General features: G+C 40.8%; 1 protein-coding gene across 1 annotated transcript; it reads left to right on the forward strand.

The window, feature by feature from the left end:
* Window positions 1–100: 100 nt before the first annotated feature.
* LOC139476081 (lebercilin-like) lies at window positions 101–19,139 on the forward strand. The gene is made up of 6 exons (XM_071259331.1): window positions 101–174; window positions 7,279–7,485; window positions 11,793–12,313; window positions 12,693–12,830; window positions 14,284–14,484; window positions 15,672–19,139. The coding sequence occupies exons 2-6, from the start codon at window positions 7,389–7,391 to the stop codon at window positions 16,815–16,817; spliced, it is 2,103 nt and encodes a 700-aa protein (XP_071115432.1). The 5' UTR covers window positions 101–174; window positions 7,279–7,388; the 3' UTR covers window positions 16,818–19,139.
* Window positions 19,140–20,949: the final 1,810 nt, after the last annotated feature.

The following is a 20,949-nucleotide window of genomic DNA, read 5'->3' on the forward strand; positions in this document are numbered from 1 at the left end:
TGCAACGTAGAGCACATGAGATAGAACGCATAAACCCATGACGTCACATCATACCAGCAAAGTTGTTGCCTTGTTGCTTGGCAGATAAATAACAAAGTGCATACCGGCGTGCACGTTGATAGAACTTTTCTGTCAACCTTCTCTTATTGGATTCATGAAAGATGCACCTTTATGGTAAGGAATGTTTTGGACTAATGGCGACGTTCTGAAAGTGATTTGACAGGTGTATGTATGCAGATTCTGTGAAAAAGAACCTCAATGTTGACTTTTACACACAAACTGACACTTGTCAACAACTGCATTAGCACCTTTGCCACCCTCATCTTTCATGTAGTAGTTGATATCTAAGCTAGTCTATACATTTTTTACTTGTAGATAGTATGTCATATATTTTTATTTGTATGTTGATATTCTATAACTTGTAAAATATGTGTTATAAACATGTTTCTTCATTTAGGCCTCTTGCATCCTACAACAAGCAAAATGGTATTTTTTTCATGTAGTTCCTCACCTTATAAAAGATAGACCAAGTATTAAGTGAAATATTTAGAATACATCACGGTTTGTCTCATTGGCATGTTAATTGTCAACAATGGAGACTTTGTTTATTGGGGGTTAAATAACCATGTTAACTATTATAATTATCTATCAACTGGTCATACCAAGGTTCATACCAATAAATCGGATCTCCAAGCTGTTTCATATATACAGGAACAATTTTGAATAAGGTGACCAGTCATTCATATTCCTGTATGAAGTGTCTGAGTTTGGCCTTTGTTATTAATGCAAGGAAGATAAACAATATGTTGCCATCAGCAATAACACAAAAGAAGTGTGTGGAATCTATAACTGTCTCTCATGCCATCAACATGATCAATGGCTGTATGTATAGTTTCAGTTTATTACTTGGTGATGATCCTATTTAGATCATGAGGTGTAATGTAGGTGGCTTGTAGACTAGCTTGTGTGATGTTAAGATTTTATTAACTCTCACTGGTGTCTATACTTAGTTATGTGATCTAGGTTAGGGATCGACATAACGTCTGTTAGTGCATGGCCATGATAAAAACTCAGTGACATAATTTGTCACTTTTTTTATGGTCAATGAGACATTTAGTAATTAATTGTTGTTATTATTCACACAAAAAATAAATGGCAGATTTGTTTTAACTTAGTTGTTCATAAGGTATCTTGGTTGGTACAAGTCATATGATGGTAGATGTTTATGTTTCTGAACAAGGGGTGTAATTGGAATCCAACATTTATCACCTTTTCCTTCAATAATCCTCAGAATGAGGAAAATTGTTGATTTTTATATTATGTTTTGGACTGTTAACACAATGTCTACAAACTTTGGGTTTATTTTTAAGATTGTATTATGCAGAGTGATGCTTTTACAAAGAAACTATATGTAATGGTGAAGAAAGATTAGTTTTCTTAGTATGTTATTTAGTGCACCATCAAGTTCTATCATCAGACTGCCTCTGTGGTCTAGAGCGTCTGCCCAGAGAGCCGAAGGTCCAGTGTTCGATCCCCGGCCGTGTCATACAAAAAGACGTTAAAAGATGGTACCTGTTGTTACTCAGTCTGGCGCTTGGCATTAAGAAGCTAAAACAAGACTGGCCAGCTCGGAGTCAGTATACTGTGTCTGGGTGAGGTATTCAAGTTAAACTGCAGCATTGTCCCTCAGTGTGCTAGAGGGGCGGTCGGGTAGCCTAGTGGTTAAAGCGTTCGCTCGTCACGCCGAAGACCCAGGTTCGATTCCCGACATGGGTACAATGTGTGAAGCCCATTTCTGGTGTCCCCCGCCGTGATATTGCTGGAATATTGCTAAAAGCAGCGTAAAACCAAACTCACTCACTCACTCAGTGTGCTAGCACTATAAATCGGCATCAGTACAAGTACTAGTACAAGCACCCCTCTCCCCCCTCAACACACACACACACACACACACACACACACACACACACACACACACACACACACACGCATGCATGTCGCTATGTATGTGCAAATAATCTTGGTCGCGACGTTAAACCCCATCTCACCTCCCCTCACCACCTCTAGCATCAATAAGAATAACACTTTCAGTCCCTTTCTGTCATGTAGTTTCTGATTTCAAAGTCTGACTTGAAGTATAAAACATGATATTTGTTGTTCTCTAGTAATCTCTACACATATGCAAATATATTGATCAAGATTTTCTCCGCCTGTGGTGTTCATTCTTCTTCCGACAGAAGCCTCATCCTGTTTGGCTTCAGACTGTTTTGTATGGTGTGATGTAGCTAATGTATGTTATTCAGAAAGTCTCAGGGAATGAAGAATGTTTTCCTCAATAGATGTGCTGTGGTGTCTTTTCCTTTTTGTTAAGCCAACTCCATGCATTAGTAACCCGGTTGACTGCACAATGAGGCTTGACGGATCCTTTATCAGTAGTTAATGGGGTTATTTGTAAAGTTACCTGGACAGCCTGGGGCACCTTGGCATTATGTCATATTCAGTATCAGCAGTAGAACGGGGCCGCTGTCAACTCCTGGGTTCTAGTCACAAAGCTATATAGAGGTGGACTATAAAATTAACCCAAAATCACTTGGTGCTTGAAGAATAATTGAAATAATGTAAGAATCAGTACATTGTGCTTTTATAGCAAATATTTTACACTGCTGAACTGAAATTATGTAATGTTGTCTTACAATTACTAATTAGATATCTGTAGATTTATCTGGTATTCTATTCTGTTCGATAAAGATTGATGAAGCACTGTATACATCCCCCACCCCCCCCCACCCCCAATATTTTGAATCTACTAGACCCTAACCATGGTTCTTAGTTTCGTGTCCAGTTGAGTTTGGTATTATTGTATTGACTATTATTAGCTGAGCTTACTTGTCCAAATTTAATTTTAGTAGACTCGGGCTTCAGACTAGTGGTTGCAGTCACAGATTGTAGTTCAGGCGCAAACAGCTGAGTGATAACAGACTTTGATATTCTTGAACATTTGCTGAAGGAATCATTGACCATAGAATACTCTGGGATGGGGTATGTCGTATTCTTATGGATGAATAGTGTGCATAATGATATCTACTTTCTCAAACTGAAAAGTATGACGTATCTAAAAGCTACAATTAAGTGATACACAGTTGCCTTTCAATATTGATACACGGTTGCCTTTAAAATATTGAAACACGGATGCCTTTAAAATATTGATACACGGTTGCCTTTAAAATATGGAAACACAGTTGCTTTAATAATATTGAAACACAGTTACCTTTGAGCATTGATACACAGTTGCCTTTAAAATATTGAAACACAGTTACCTTTAAAATATTGATACACTGGGTCCTTTAAAAGATTGATACACTGGGTCCTTTAAGATACTAATATGCTCTTTCCTTTCAGATATTGACACATGGTTGCCTTTAAACTATTGATACACAGTTGCATTTAAGATACCGATACACTAGGTCCTTTAAAATATTGATACCCAGTTGCATTTAAGATACTAATATGCTATTTCCTTTCAAATATTGATACACGGTTGCCTTTAGAATATTGATACACAGTTGCCTTCAGAATATTGATACACAGTTGCCTTCAGAATATTGATACACAGTTGCCTTCAGAATATTGATACACAGTTGCCTTCAGAATATTGATACACAGTTGCCTTCAGAATACTGATACACAGTTGCCTTTAGAATATTGATACACAGTTTCTTTTAATATTAAGACTTTGATACCAAACTGCCCTTGCTGCATTTCCGACACTGAGGCAATGGTACACAGTGGGCTTTAGACAGTGATACTCTCCATAGTTGCCAACTTGTGAATAAGATCTGTATATACAGTTGCAGTTAAGTATATAGTTGCCATGTAGATAATGATAAACAGTTGCCTAAGATATTGATACACTGGCCTTAGTGTCTGACCATGTTTATTTTAATAGAATAAACTGTTCTGCTATAGTGATGCCTGAAATATATATTGTGGTAAATATCTTCTACTGTCCTACAGAAAATGGCCTTTAAAACATGTTAAAGGTAAATTTCTAGCTAAAAAAAATATTTTCTTTTGGAAAAGAGCTAATTTAGTTTCTGATTTTGCCATGCGAGGAAAAATGACAATAACAGCAATCTTACTGTTTATGTTTGTTGACTGAAATGGTTCATGTCTTTGTTGGTATAGATGTTTGACCTACACGTTTCGATAGGTTGGGTTTATCTAGGGTTACTTATAATTAACTCTGAACAACAAACAACACGGAGCCTTATCTTCAACATGAAATGGTATTGATGCTTGCATTCATATGCTGCTTAGTCAAACATGACTTTCGCTTTATACTGCATGGGTTTATCTCCCGCCTTGTCAATACGGCTCCATTTATGTGCTGTCAGGGATTACAGATCTCACTAAGTTATCTTGTGGAGTCTCTTTACCGTGTTTGTACCTTCAGAAGACCAGAACAGAGATATGTCATTACAGTGAAGGAAATGTTGCGATCTCTTTTCAATTACAAAATTAAACTTCATTTTTAAACTCTTTATTTATTATTTAAATAGTTTCATAAGTGTTTTCTTTATTAATTATATTATCATATCTGATGGTTTGAAAATGGTAAAAGGGGCGATGGGGTAGCCTTGTGGTTAAAGCCTTTGCTTGTCATGCTGAGGGCCTGGGTTTGATTCCCCACATGGGTACAGTGTGTGAAACCCATTTCTGGTGTCCACTGTGATATTCCTGGAATATTTTTTAGCACGTTTAGTGGGATCTTGTTTTACTGTTGTGTGAATATTACACAAAAACACTTTGCCGTACAAAAATAAATGTGGCAAGTGGGTTGTTAGTTTTTAGCTAAATAAAACTGTGTGAAAATATCACTGAAATTAGTAGTTTGTGATGGGCTTCATGTCATGAGTGAAGTATTGTGATACATAAGTTGTATCTTGACTTGGATGTAGCATGATGTATAGTGGCAATTTGAGGAATGACATCAGTTTACAGGCCTACTTTTGCACATCAAATACATGCACCCACATTTGATTATCGCCACTCTTCATATTTTCTAGGGGCGGTCGGGTAGCCTAGTGGTTAAAGCGTTCGCTCGTCACGCCAAAGACCCGGGTTCGATTCCCGACATGGGTACAATGTGTGAAGCCCATTTCTGGTGTCCCCCGCCGTGATATGGCTGGAATATTGCTAAAAGCCGCGTTAAACTATACTCACTCACTCACTCATATTTTCTATCTGACAAAAACTTATATCCATTTATAGAAACGTGATTTGAAAATTTCACAGTGTCTTAAAACTTTACCTTAATTTATTTTTATAAAAATAATTGTTTCATAGGCAGATGAAGGAGTAAGTTGTTGACAATGTAGACACAATTTTATAGATAACAACTTCTTTAATATGCTATTGTAGCGATTTTCAACATTTTTTCAATACAGATAACTATTGAATGCTTTGGTTCATGTGACAATGTATTTATGGTTTAATATTCAGAACATTGCAATGCTATTTTATTTTAATACCTTTATTATTTATGTATATTAAATGAATAATGACCAGTTTCTAACAGTTATTTTACTTTTAAACATTAAGAATTACAAAACTCATGTTCATATTAAATGCCCATGATATTAAACTAAATCATGGTATCTCAGTGGGCTAGCACTATGAAATCGGCATAAGTCCAGACTAGTACAAGCAGCCACACACACGTTCATGCATTCCACTATATAAGTGCAATAATCATGAACGTGACGTTAAACCCCATTTCATCTCACATCCCTAAAACTGTCTACTTTGTTATGAAATAAGGTGTATCCATGAGAGACAAGTAAATGCCATGCAGATTTCCTTGTATTTAAACAGTTAGTGTTCAGATCATGTCACATGGCATTGGATTACACATCTGGAACTATGTGTACTGCGATGACACACTGCGTGTTGGAGGTGCCCGACCAGATCTGATCACACATTGTCTAACAGTCACACATGGCTGCCACTTGTAAATGGAGGATCTTTGAGTAGGCAGTCATAGATGCTATCTTGTTCACTGGTTACAATACGTCTTAATCTGACTTTGTTAGTGTGTTCTAGTGTAGTTGTAGGCAGAGTGCAGGGCATTGTATCACTGTCTGCTAGTCCAATGCTTGCATCAGTCTAGGTTGGACCAGGGCTAGAGGCTGTTCCCTGTTGGTGCCCACAGCCTGACGAGCTATTGTTTCAGTGTTTGAAATTACATGGGGTGCCCTGGAGCTTTGACATTTTCTTGTCTTGTACTTCTTTCTAGACTCCAAAGACTTGATTGCATTCTCAATGTCAAATGTTGTATAATTTTTTTATCTTACTCGTCGCTTCATGGAATAAGGTGGTATGGCAAATTTAGAATTTCTTGCATTGACATTGAACAGTTTTAACATACTAGTCCATCTGGCTTACATTACTTGAAACAGAGTTGTGTACAGTCACTGGTTGGGTGCAAGATGAGAAAGAGTCCCCCATCACCTTATGAGATAGTCCCCCATCACCTTATGAGAGAGCCTCCTGAGCACATATAGGTTTATATATTACCGTTATCAAATTTATAATAGACTAGTTTGGATGTTTGGAACAGTAGAAATTTCATCACTGAATCTAACTGAATGTGTTTTAGAAACTCCAGATTGTATTCCTACTTTGTCAAGTTGACCGATCTAAATTCCTTGACTATGGTCAGTTAGAGTTGGTGTATATCCTGTATATTACAATGCTGAATCAAATCTGTGCTACAAGCTTAGGCTAAAGCAGACTTGACAAATAAATCGTACATAAAGCATAAGGAAGGTCACCTTTTTCATGAATTTGTTTCTTTTATTACACTTGCTCACTGATGAAGATGAAGTGAGGTAGTGAGGTGAAATGTGCTAGTCCAGACTAATGCCGGTTTTTTAGTGCCAGCCCTCTGAGACACCATGCTTCATTGTAACATGGATACCCCACTCAGACACAGTATACTGAGTCCAAGCCGACTTTGTTTTATACCCTTAATGCCAAGTGCTAACATAGTAAGAAAATGTACTATCTTTGAAAATCTTTTAAGTGTGACATGGCTTGGGATCGAACCAGTGATCTTCTGTCGGGGCAGATGCTCTATCCATTAGACCAGGGTGGAGTGGGGTGTGTATGTGTTATTGGTCTGTATATGTCTGCATATCAACAACGGTTGCGTCAAGAAATAGTACTGCTGTCTTTTTATTTTATTTTTGTCAGTAAACAGTGATATTTTTCTTGCAGTGGAAGTCCAATAGTGGTCGTGTGGCATCACACACAGCTTGAGATATTGGCCAGCCAATGGGAGACAGGTGACAGGGAAGGGAGGCAACCAGGCAACACCGGCACCAGCGATGTCGAAGGACGACGACTACGATGACTACAGCGATGACTTCATCAGTGATGATGAGGACGATAAACGCAAGTCTAGGAACCAAGGGAGACAGGGTGGTAAGCAATATCATACGTAGACATCACTGTTACGTGTTGTCCTTCCACTTTCACCTTGATGTACTGGCTGTAGTATGGCAGACCGCTCCAGTGCAGTAGTAGAATATGGTTACCAGTATTTGGGTGTAAGGGATGGGTGCATGACAGGTTTTAAGGAGATGAACAAGGTATTTCTGTCATTACTGTATTTTTGTAAACACTGAAAACAGTGGTTCTTATACCCATGAGGGTAGAAAAGATTGAGCGTTTAGCACATAGGATACATATAGTTTATCAAAGCTGATTAGTTGACAGAAATAAAATATCATATTGCTGCATTCTTGACAACAAAATGATGCTAACTGTTCAAGACTAAAAACATTCATGACATTGTGTCGTGAGAACAATTTATTTATGTCAGTCAAGTTTCTTTGCAATATCAATGGTGAGTACGTTTATTTTACTTTCATGCAATGATTATGCATATTGTATGGATTATCCAACTTGATTCCTAGAATTACCATGAATCCGTCACTTGTGAATGAGTTGCAAGTCCTGAGGCTTCTTCATTCACAAGGAATGGATCACCCGTATAGAAAGTCCTAGTAGCAAGTTGGCTATTCTAGAAGTATGGCATCACTGCTGTGTAAAGGAAAGCAGATCTCTGTTGCCAGCTGTGTGTGGGGGTCTGCTGCAGCCTGTGCCAGATCTATACACCCCAGGTGCAGCCATTATCAGACTAGTGTGAAGGGGTTGTCATGATCACTATCAGTTAACTGCTCTATAACTGTTTTAAGTAGCAGTCCCTGATTAATGAAAGCTTGAAATCTACTGTACAAATACCAGTGGAATGAAAATCTACCCTTGGAGATTACTTATTACACAATTCTGATTGATGTTAGCAAGTGGGTAATCATGTTGAAGGTGTCTGGTTTCATCATCTGTGAGGACTGTATACATTAACTGATACGTCTATGCCACCATTCAGGATCCAGGATATCAGCATCTTCTTCAGCCAATTACTCTTCTCTAAAACTGACCAATTTAAGGCGGGACTCTGATGCATTCTGGACATCTAGTCGCGGCCTCACTCATGATCTGATCCCGATGCGGGTCATCTCTAGCCCTGCACCGGACACCCCTGTACAGTCTGACCATGACAGTGAGGCCAGTTCGCTTGATGATCGGCTCGATTCCAAAGCTCTGGTACCATCAGTTCGCCAAGGTTCTTCAAGAGCTCAGTCTGCCTGTCACTCCTTACGCCTGCAGAGCGCTCAAACTCGTCGCGTGAGTTTGTCGCGAGGCATCACCCATACCCGTACCCCAGCATCCCACCTGATGGCAGAGCTGACTGAGGAGACCATATCTGTAGGGGAGAGGGAGGCATATGCTGCCCCTAGGGCAGTGAAGAAAGCACCGGTCCCTGCCAGAACGGGATGGAACAGGGTCACCGGCAGACCTCGGCCCAGGCAGCGTAATTAGAATTTGAAGTCCTGAGTGTCGTTACCTTGGCGCACATCACACATGGGTGACCTCTGTGCACTCACTGTTTGCAGTGTCAATGATAACCAAGCATATTACTCATTACTTTACAATATTAACACATGTGCGTTGTAACCATTTTCAATGCTGATTGGTCAAGTGAAGCAATATGACATCACATTGCTTCATTGTTGTGAGCAATATGATATGATGTCATCCATATTTTGTAGGGCTGGCAAAAAAGATCGATAATCAGAATTATCATCAATGGGAAGAAATAGTAATGATTATGGATATGAAAATTGTGTCATCAATAATACCTTACATAAACTATTGTGATGAAATAAAGTTTAGATTTACCAAAGCAGACTTGTTATTGTCAACATTGTATATTGCTGAAGATGGAAAGAACTGTTTTTGTTATGTCTCAAATGTCCACAGCGTAATCCCTGCATAAATGTGCCACCAGGGGAGTGAAATACATTGATTTCTTTAGGAATTTGTTTTGCGTAATTACTCAAAAATACTTCTCCGATATTTATCGATAATTGATCAATATCTATTTAACGATTACCGATCTCTATGATCTGTATCGATAGCCAGCCCTAATATTCTGTGATGTCACAAACTGATTACATTACGTCGTCTGAACAGTAGGTTGACGTAAGTGAAATTTCTCTGTAGCATTGTCATTGCATACAGTTTTTTTCATTTCTTTCTGAATGATATATGGAAAAACCTACTTTCCTACCCACAGGTGGTGAGATACTTATCTGTACGTTACACATGTGTCATACAAGGCTGACCTCGTTTTATTCCTTTTGACAGGATAACTACAGACAATATTTAATCAAGCTATATCCATGTGCAATGTACAACTACTGATAGATTTGGGTCCATATGAGCGTGAAGAGTGTTCAGCATCACGACAGTTGTCACTTGTTTGTAAACATAACAGTCATTCTGTTGCGACTTCAACTCCAAGCATGGTTGTGGTCATCTATCACTGTGTGGAGTTTTTACTGGTGGCAGCAATAGTATCATTCATCACCGCTCGCTCCTTTCCGTAACATGCAAGAAGACTTGTCCTCCTATTGATGAATGTTATGTGCAAATAGACTAACCAATCATAATGCGCGTATGACTTCAAGTTCTTTGTCAAAGAATCCCTCAGAAATAACTTTTGATTTTACATAGGTCTTGCATCTTAAAATATACACAAGACACAGTTAAATGTGTTTAATCATGATGTATAATTCGGCATGTCCTGATGTGCTTTAAATTGCATCTGAAATAATAAATTGCAACGAGTTGACAATTGTTTTAGGTATGCCCATTTGCGCTAAGACAGAACCCAGTTGCAAAAATGGCCATGAGAGGGGCACAAGTCGCTATTCGGCTTGTCCCAGAATAACACGAGTTGGTCATGATTGCAATAGTATTATAGAGCTCCGCTAACGGGATATCACTGTGAGGAGCTTAGCGCACTGCTTTACTGTGCATCTCGAGTTATGATCATGGCAGCAATAGGAGTTTGTATGCTTGTTTATGTAGGGAGCCCCTTTCCCAGGTTGATGGTACACAACTGTTTATTTGGTTACATACTAGTTTGAACAAGCAAAAAACAAAAACAAAACACCGCCCGTCGGGACTATTTTTTCAAAAGTCATTGCCTGAGAATCAGTTTTACTTTTTTAAGCCTAACATTACAGTTGTTTACATTGAGGGTTGCCAGTGCACCAGTTTGCACTTTAAGATCCTTTCTAGTTTATGGCCTTTCTTTTCCATGTAGAAGGTCATGGTGGTTCCATCCTTCATGCTTTCTGTAACTCGTCTAGGTTGTTGCCATTGCTACAGAAACATCTGTGTTTGCCGTTATAGCTTCAACATGTTCAGGGGCGATGGGGTAGCCTAGTGGTTAAAGCATTCACTCTTCACCTGAAGACACAGGTTCGATTCCACACATGTGTATAATGTATGAAGCCCATTTCTGGAGTTCCCTACCATGATAATGATGGAATATTGCTAAAAGCGGCATAAAACCATACTCACTCACTCATTCCACATGTCCAAACAGTTGTCATTTCTTCCCAAAGACAATGATGTGTTACTTTCTGCCTAGAAATGAGAAGTTTCATTAATTTGGAAAAATTGACATATTTTCTCTTTGACGAAACATGTATGCGAGTGACATTGATATCTTGCATAGTCCAGTGTTGATGTAAAAGTAAAGTTATTCAGTTGTTGGCAATATTATTAATAATGTTATAATACAAAATTGGAACATTTGGCTTGTATGATATTGTGATTGAATTTTTGCTATGAGTAAATAAAATCAGAACCAAGAGATTATCATACAAGCATCAGTAAAAAATCAGTATCACACGCATGCGAGTTTAATAATTTCTTTATTGCCCTTTTTTTCTGAATCCTTTCGAGCTAGCCTTTAAAAATAATCTGATCACAACCGCCATCTTAGAAAACCACAATTGTTGAATGAAATCAACAGTCGAACATCTCAATAAGATTCAAATGATGTCAACAATGCCATCAGGATGACAAACTATACACTGGTGTGCCTGAAGTGATATATTTGCACAAGTGCACATATGATTTTTATGAACTTGGTTGTTTCTAACCCTATTGGTAAAAGAGCTCTAACTGAACCTTTATTTAACGTCATACGTAATTGACATTTGTTTAGCATGTCTGGAGACAAGTGAATCATTCTGTTAAGGCTTATTTGTATCCGGCTTCCCATCAGAAATTGTTACTTACACAAATATATTTCATGAAATGAATAATTTGGGCATACCTATTTCTAATGAATTTTCTTTTCATTTTAGCTTCATATGGAAAGAGCAAGGCCAACACAAAGTCAAGAGGTCGTGGCAGAGGGCGTGGTGGAGGACCGCCCCCGAAGCAGTCACCTAGAATCGATTATGTCACTCAACGTATGCTGTCTGCGGGTCGCATGAAGATCAATGAGCTCCGGAACCAGGTGGAGGACCATAACACAGTTATCCGAGACCTGCGCGAAGAAAACAAGTTGTTGAAGAAGACGCAGCACCGTCAGGAAAAGGCTTTGACAAAGTTCGAGGATCAGGAGAGCGATCTTCCACGGCTCATACTCAAACACAACAATGAGGTGAGGACACTCAAGGAACAGCTCAGAGTCATGAAGGAAAAGTATGAGAAGACCGACCGCTATCTCCGGGATGCAGAGGATGATCTTGACAGAACCAATGTCAAGCTGAAGAAGTACAAGAGTTATGCTGAGAACAAGGGGCTGCCGGAACGAGATGAACTCAACCGCAAGCTGTCCAAGGCAGACCTGGATGTTGAGGAGAAGGACAACAGGATCAAGGTCAGTGGCAGGGTGAAGGTCACCAACGTGGAATGGTAGCTCTCATGCTGAGGAGAGCTACCATTGCATCAGTCACACCATAATCAGTGTTCAGAATTAAAGGGCTCTTGGGGTCCTTGAAGATTTCTGCTATAGTATATGAATCTAGGAACCTCTTAAGTCTTCAGTTTTTAACATTTGGGATATAACAAGGACACCTTGACATTCTTAATTTCGTCCACACTGATATATATTTAAATAGCTCCATCCCTTTGTTTGCTATTTGTAGCACGGTTTAACCACCTTAAGCTCAGTGCTCTGTTGACGTGTTTACTCTCAGTGTGTTTTAATGTCTGTCAGTAACTCCTGTCTGTAATGTGTGTTTTGTGTTCTCCACCAGGAGCTGCAGCGACACATTGATCACCTGAACAAGAACCACCGCCATGAGCTGGGGGTGGAGATAGCCAGACACCGGGAGACCAAGAGACAACTGGACCAGTTCCGGGGGGACAAGGACAACCTGGAGACCAAACTGAAGGTAGGAGCACCACATAGACATTATAGGGCCAGGCTCCAAGTAGGGGCACCACATTGACATTATAGGGCCAGGCTCATGGTAGGGACACCACATTGACATTATAGGGCCAGGCTCCATGTAGGGGCACCACATTGACATTATAGGGCCAGGCTCCAAGTAGGGACACCACATTGACATTATAGGGCCAGGCTCCAAGTAGGGGCACCACATAGACATTATAGGGCCAGGCTCAAGGGAGGGGACCACATTGACATTATAGGGTCAGGCTCAAGGGAGGGGACCACATTGACCTTATAGGGTCAGGCTCATGGTAGGGACAACACATAGACATTATAGGGTCAGACTCAAGGGAGGGGACCGCATTGACATTATGGGGTCAGGCTCATGGTAGGGACAACACATTGACATTATAGGGTCAGGCTCATGGTAGGGGCACCACATAGACATTATAGGGTCAGGCTCAAGGTAGGGGCACCACATAGACATTATAGGGTCAGGCTCAAGGGAGGGGACCACATTGACATTATAGGGTCAGGCTCAAGGGAGGGGACCACATTGACATTAAAGGGTCAGGCTCAAGGGAGGGGACCACATTGACATTAAAGGGTCAGGCTCAAGGGAGGGGACCACATTGACATTATAGGGTCAGGCTCAAGGTAGGGGCACCACATTGACATTATAGGGTCAGGCTCATGGTAGGGACACCACACTGACATTATGGGTCAGGCTCAAGGTAGGGACAACACATAGACATTATAGGGCCTTGTTATAGGGTCAGGCTCAAGGGAGGGGACCACACTGACATTATAGGGTCAGGCTCAAGGGAGGGGACCACATTGACATTATAGGGTCAGGCTCATGGTAGGGACACCACATAGACATTATAGGGTCAGGCTCCAAGTAGGGGCACCACATTGACATTATAGGGACAGGCTCATGGTAGGGACAACACATACACATTATAGGGCCTTGTTATAGGGTCAGGCGCAAAATAGGGGCACCACAGAGACGTTATAGGGCCAGGCTCAAGGTTGGGGCACCACATAGACATTATAGGGCCGGGCTCAAGGGAAGGGCACCACAGAGACATATGGAGTGGGTCAAACAATGCATCTTTTTTCTGGATACGAAAGATTAATAAGTTCAGTTAATATCAGTTCGTAAGTAAGACAGTGCAGATAAGAAACTTCTAAATGATATTAATTCTTATTGAAAGAAAACAAGTATGTTACAACATGGTTGTGCTGAAGTCTCATGCAGACAGATCAGCAACAGAAATATTTAAAACAATATTTGAGAATTGTATCATACTTCTGATACGACAGATATAGAAACAATCAAACCAATATTACAACCAACGATCATAGGTGTCTGGTTCTCCTGAGGGACTGAGGGATGCAACTCTGTTAGTAGTTGATTTGTTGATTCAAGATTCAACTGTTGGTTGTTACAGGAGAAGGAGAAGGAATTGGAGATCAAGAACATCTATAGTAACCGTGTGATGCGTCCCCCCCACAAGCTGCCCGCCTCCTACGGGGGCACACCCATGGACACCCCTCCACCCCCACGCCGGAGAGTTCCCTCCGTCGAGGAGATGACCGCCAGGGAAAAGGCCCGAATGTTTGAAATGAAGCGGAGGGAAGAGGCGAAGAAGGTGGGTCAGGTGATGGGGATCGTTTCACTATGCGATCCTAATGTTACTGCCCTTAGCTGTGTTAAATGGTGACTATGCTTGTCGTAAGGGGTGACTAATGGGACCGGGTGGTCAGGCTCGATGACTTAGTTGATGCATGTCATTGTATCCCAATTGCGTGGATCGATGCTCATGATGTCAATCACTGGATTGTCTGGTCAAGACTTGATTATTTACAGACCGCCGTCATATAGCTGGAATATTGTTGAGTGCGGTGTTAAACAACAAACAAAACTGTGTTAAATTATATAATTTCCAACAGTTGTAGTGCTGTGTTTGCTTTGTGAAATCAGTCCCAGGTGTCAGGAGATAAATGTGCTGTGGTTTCAATATATAGTCCTGTTGCCTGGTGGTTGGATGAAGTGTGGAAAGAAGATGTAGAGTGAAGCTTCCAATGTTTAGTCTAGTAATTCAAATCTCAAGGTAACATAGCCTTGAAGACTCAGTATGTTTATCTCCATTCTACTATGGCCAATTCATGATGAGATAACATGTAGGGGCAGTGCAGGCAATGTCAGTAAGAACATTTCTTGGAAATGGGAAGGGTCTCCCAGAGTGCTGGAAGGTAGTCCAGTTGGCCATGGGTTTTGCTGGACACAAATAGCATTAGGATACAGTCATGATTTTTGTCAACTTTGATAGTAGACGTTTTTCAATATTTCTACTAAATCTCTTGAAGATTTTGGATGATTATCAATAAATGTCCAAGAAAATCAACCAATCTGAAACCATGTTTGCTTTTTCAAATTTAACAACTGAGTAGAAAAATTGATGATTTAGTCTTTAACATTAGTCAGTCACCAGCATTAGACTGAACATGTATCTATTTGGTTAGAATTGGTCCCCAGCACTTGCTGGCCGAAGAAATGACTTTATTGATTGGGTTGTCGGGCTTCTTTTTTCTCCTGATTTTGTGGATCATTGCTCAATACAATAATCACTGGATTGTTTTGACTCGATTATTTACAAGCTGCTTTCATATAGCTGCAATATTTCTTAGTGGGGCATTAAACCACAAAAACACACATTGCATGTGCAAATTTTATTAGTCTGCACATGTGCAATGATTATTGTGAAAAATATCAAATCTGTGATGTAGAGATGGTGTTATGTAACGAGTAGTTCTTATTGACATTGTTGTGTTTCAGAACAAACCTAAACCTAAGCCGAAGCAGGATGTGTTTGAGAACCGCTGGAACACGGAAGATGAGGAGAGGGATCGACTAGCCATGGAGGAGAAGGAGAGGCGAGACCTGGAGAACAAGTACCTGCAGGCCAGGGAGGAAGAGGAGAGGAAGAGTGAGTGGGAGAGAGAGTTGGAGATGAAGCGGGTGCAGGACCGAAAGCGGGATCAGGAACAGGAGGACCTGCGTAGAGAACGTGAGCGCATGAAGAGAGAGTCAGAAGAACTGCAGAGACGGGAGGAGAACAAGAGAAGAGAACAGCGGGAGAGGGAGGAAAGAGAGAGGGAAGACCGAGACCGCCAAGCGAGAGATGAAAGGGACAGAATCGAGAGAGAAAATAGACTTAGGCAAGAGCTTGAAGAGAGAGAACAAGAAAGGGAGCGTCAGGCCAAAGCAGAGCGTGAAAGACTGGACAATGATCCCAGTGTGTTGGAGGAACGTAGGAGAAAGGAACTGCTTTTAGCCAGGTTGAAGGCCATAGACGATGGGTCAAAGGAAAATGTGAGTCCAGTTAATCGCTCTCCCTATGGGGATGATAGCTCAACCACTTCAAGTAAAAAGAGTTACTCGTTTTCCAAGCCTACCAAGAATTTACATAATGGTAAGCCTGCATATGAGGAAGTGAGCGTTTCATACATCGACAGGAGGAAACATCAGCTGGCCAAGGAGGAGGATGCAGCGGGGTACAACCCATCCTTCGCCAGGAGGTCCAGCTCCACCATGAAGGGGGGTGTCAAGGAATCTCCCTCCAGGAAACCCAACAAAAAAACGGCCTTAATGGATGAACTGTTTGGAAATCAGAGTGGAACCAATAGAAATGATGACGACATGCTTTTCCAAACCTCGGACTCGAGGAAACAGACTACTAAGCCTTCGTCTGGTTTCCCTTGGGATGAAGACAGTAAACATTCAACCACGGCATCCCGGCCGCGAGAGAACTCGAGCACGTTGTTTGGGGGTGGTGCTGCTCTTGTGGAGGATGACGGACCCTCAGATAAATCAAAACTGTTACCACGGCGACAGAGACACCACTCCAGCACTTTCAGTTCCAAACCAGCAGTGACCGCTGTTGACACGTTTGAGGATGATATAGAGGAAGTCATGTTGTAGGCAGGTTGTGTACAGTGCCCCGACTACAGTGCCTCATCCAGGAACCTTCATTACAACATTGGCATGATCACATTACTTCAGAGATACTATTTTAATACAAGCATCTATAGCATAGCAATCACCTTCAGTTTTCACATTTCACTCAGCATCAGTCACGACCTCTACTCCTGTGTTAGTGCAACACCACAACTGAAGTGGTGGATAATTGTGTCATACGTCTGCACAAAGCATTTTTCTACATTTATGGGTCTGTTGTCATGATGCGCTGGTCACTCTTGGAATATCTCACCACATGGACTCCTTCCTTGACTATCGTGTGGCGAATTATCTGTTTTACACTGTGTGTGGAATGAAAGGTTCCATCAATGCTACTCTTCCAGCTGATGGGACCCAGGTTTTCAATGTCATACAATCATGTTGTGTTTGTTGTGTGAATTGTGGAAAATATGTAATCACACAGACCACATCTCTAGTGTTTGCTTCACAAGATTGAAGTATTCATAAAGTTGAAAATAGTATGATTAATAACTTGATACACAAAGTATGTATGACCCATTTTTTTCTTTTAAAAACAACTACCCTGGAACAATAATTTGTTTTGAGATTGTTGGAGATATGTTAAATGCTTGAGCTTGTCTACAACTGGTTAACTTGCCTCTAGACACTCCACACAGTAGGCACGATGAGCGCGTGTGAGACAGTTCTGTACTCTATGTATTGCTAACTATATTAACATTTACCAAAGACTTCAGGTGGTTATTGTTATGGCTGACAGTTTTCTATTCATCATCGTGTTTCACTTTTATATTTTGAAAATATATTCAATTTGTTAAAGAAATGTTTGTTTTTAGATCCCCAGTCAAATGTTATGATGAATGGCCCTATTCCCAAGCAGTCTCAGCACGGCAATTCCCATACTGAAACACTGATGTATGATCGTAGATTTATCTGCACATTCTATGAAGACACTGGGCACAAGTTCTGAAGCAAATGTTGGTAGGAAAGAATTTAAAAAATCCAAATCCAGGTTGTACAAGGATTTAATACTTTATACTACCAAATTTCATCGAATGACTTGTTATACCATTCCTGTGTTCTTGGGACATAAGATCAGTAAACAAAATCCATGGGTATGTAGTTTGAAATTCTTGATAAAGGATGGTCACAGTGTTAGGGTTTGCTTGAGGAATAGGGCCCTGCGTGGGTTCGTGTTCCTGTGTTGATGGGTGGAGACTGTTGAAGATGCTGTGATATTATGGTACACAAGTACAATGACAGGTGTTGTCTTGGCAGGAATTAGGCTGTGATACAATGTGCCTGCAGAGCTTCATTTCATGTTTACAAAGTTGAGCAGTAGCAATGTGTCCAAAAATATATATTCAAGAACAAAATACTTCTACGAAGGCAAGACCACTGTACATTCTTAATTTACGACTTTTCTTTGTCATTGTGTCGAAAGGCATGGGGCAAAATAAGGCTTACGAAAAATATTGTCTGGGTTATTTGAGGTTTATTTACCATAAGAACCCTTGAAATACAGGTTTTAACCAAATTTCAAAACAAATGTCTTTTTAAAAAACACATCTGATTTAAACTCAATATTTTTCATTCATTATTTTCTTTCATTTTTGACATTTTTTTTGTGTCACCTTGTCAGTAAAACAAGAAAATACATTGGTCTGACCTTCAAAAAAGTTGGAAGTTGAAAGAAGCATCAGTCTCTGGTTTGTAATGTGTATTTGTCGACACAAATTATCTCATATCTATAGCATCATTTGTCCTGATGTGTGAATTTGTGAAAAAGTGTTTTTATTGCCTACTGCAGTTGAGATTGTTGGGTTCCATCCATGGAAAGAGACTTTTTATGTCCTAAATGTTTGTTATGTATATGAATTGTTACAGTGTTGTGAAGAGACTGTTTGTTAATGCTTGTGCCATACTGGTAAACAATCAATTTCAAAGTTTCATATGCAATGTTTGTTGTGAAAATCACACAACTAAACTATATTTCAAAGGAATGGGCATAGCTAGGACATGTATCTAGGACAGTAGGCTGACCAAGGCGTGTGCTGTGAGTTGACCAAGTAGGCTGGTAGGCTGACCAAGGCTTGTGCTGCGAGTTGACCCAGTAGGCTTGTCGGCTGACCAAGGCTTGTGCTGTGAGTTGACCCAGTAGGCTTGTAGGCTGACCAAGGCTTGTGCTGTGAGTTAATCCAGTAGGCTGGTAGGCTGACCAAGGCTTGTGCTGTGAGTTAATCCAGTAGGCTGGTAGGCTGACCAAGGCTTTTGCTGTGAGTTGACCCAGTAGGCTGTAGGCTGACCAAGGCGTGTGCTGTGAGTTGACCCAGTAGGCTGTAGGCTGACCAAGGCATGTGCTGTGAGTTAATCCAGTAGGCTGGTAGGCTGACCAAGGCTTGTGCTGTGAGTTAATCCAGTAGGCTTGTAGGCTGACCAAGGCTTGTGCTGTGAGTCGACCCAGAAAGCTGGTAGGCTGACCAAGGCTTGTGCTGTGAGTTGACCCAGTAGGCTGACCACGGCTTGTGCTGTGAGTTGACCCAGTAGGCTGACCAAGGCTTGTGCTGCGAGTTGACCCAGTAGGCTGGTAGGCTGACCAAGGCGTGTGCTGTGAGGTGACCCAGAAAGCTGGTAGGCTGACCAAGGCTTGTGCTGTGAGTTGACCCAGTAGGCAGACCAAGGCTTGTGCTGCGAGTTGACCCAGTAGGCTGGTAGGCTGACCAAGGCATGTGCTGCGAGTTGACCCAGTAGGCTGACCAAGGCTTGTACTGTGAGTTGACCCAGTAGGCAGACCAAGGCTTGTGCTGCGAGTTGACCCAGTAGGCTGGTAGGCTGACCAAGGCGTGTGCTGCGAGTTGAACCAGTAGGCTGACCAAGGCTTGTGCTGCGAGTTGACCCAGTAGGCTGGTAGGCTGACCAAGGCTTGTGCTGCGAGTATTTCTGATGCTACAAACTTGAGAACTACCTCAAACTCAGCAGCCACTTGCCACCCAGTAGTTTGACCTTCAATCTCCCTACTAGTCTCTCTAGCAGATGATCACAAACCTGTAGAAAATCATGTGGTATGACAATTATTGGTGCAAATTACATAATACTTGAAGGGTCTTTATTTTCTAATAGATATATGTATATATAGTTGTATATGATGGCTATTTTCATATTAAAAGATTGATGAGTACAATGAGCAGTACTTTGAAATGTGAGAGATGTGTTTGACGACTGGGGGTGGGGTTTGATGACCTTCACCCACCTTGGTACACATGACCTTCACCCACCTTGGTACACAGGACTACAGTCACTCTAGTGGACACATGGTTTGGTAATGTGTCTCTCACTGGTTTACCTATATCATTTGTACAATGTTTCCTGAAAAGAAGGCCACCTTATGTGGATCTTGCTGCAATTATGCCGCAGTGGAGCGTCGGTCTGAAGTGGCGTGTGACTGGTAACTACAGCAACTATAGCATAACACAAATATATCCTACAAATATGTCAGAACATAACCCTATCCTACTACTGTACCAGTAAGATATATTCTACTGCTATGTTGTGTTATGTCATATCACAGATATTGTACTAGTAGAAATTCAACTCCTACATGTTTTGGATCTTACCGTTAATATGCAATTCAAACTTTTCGTGGATTTATTTTCGAAGTGAGTTCACTTTTAACGGTAAATTACAAACCTAGCATTTGCCACAAGACAGGGTTGTCATGGAAATGACATCGGGAACAATTGTCTGTTGTTTTCGTTCCACTATTTTCCAGGGATATGGTTGTTGATGTAGACAATATTTATTTGTGTCAGAGTTAGTGGGAGTGATGCGTAGTCAGGCCTTTTTATTGATCTCATTCTGCAGCTATCATCCTGGTTGTGAATGTGTCGCTGATAATGTTAGCGTGGTGCTTCTGTCTGTGATAATGTAAACGGCATCCCTCATTCCTGGGGATGCCTTAAATGAAACAGTCCTTATGGTAATAAAACATCTTTATCTTTTTCCAAATACAGACATGAATTATACATTTAATAGGCATAGCAATGCACAGTGGTTGTAATAATATTTTATCAATAACAAGTGGTATGAGATTTTATGAAGATATTATTCAACAAAATGG

This window comes from Haliotis cracherodii, unplaced genomic scaffold (assembly GCF_022045235.1).
Source record: "Haliotis cracherodii isolate W230 unplaced genomic scaffold, xgHalCrac1.p SCAF_3, whole genome shotgun sequence".
Lineage (NCBI taxonomy): Eukaryota > Metazoa > Mollusca > Gastropoda > Lepetellida > Haliotidae > Haliotis > Haliotis cracherodii.

Bases quoted from the DNA above. Each gene is read 5' to 3' on its own strand.
- LOC139476081 (XM_071259331.1), top strand. From the start codon at position 7,389: ATGTCGAAGGACGACGACTACGATGACTACAGCGATGACTTCATCAGT. The intron at 7,486-11,792 runs GTAAGCAATATC...TTTTCATTTTAG, and splicing joins GAACCAAGGGAGACAGGGTG to CTTCATATGGAAAGAGCAAG. The intron at 12,314-12,692 runs GTCAGTGGCAGG...GTTCTCCACCAG, and splicing joins AGAAGGACAACAGGATCAAG to GAGCTGCAGCGACACATTGA.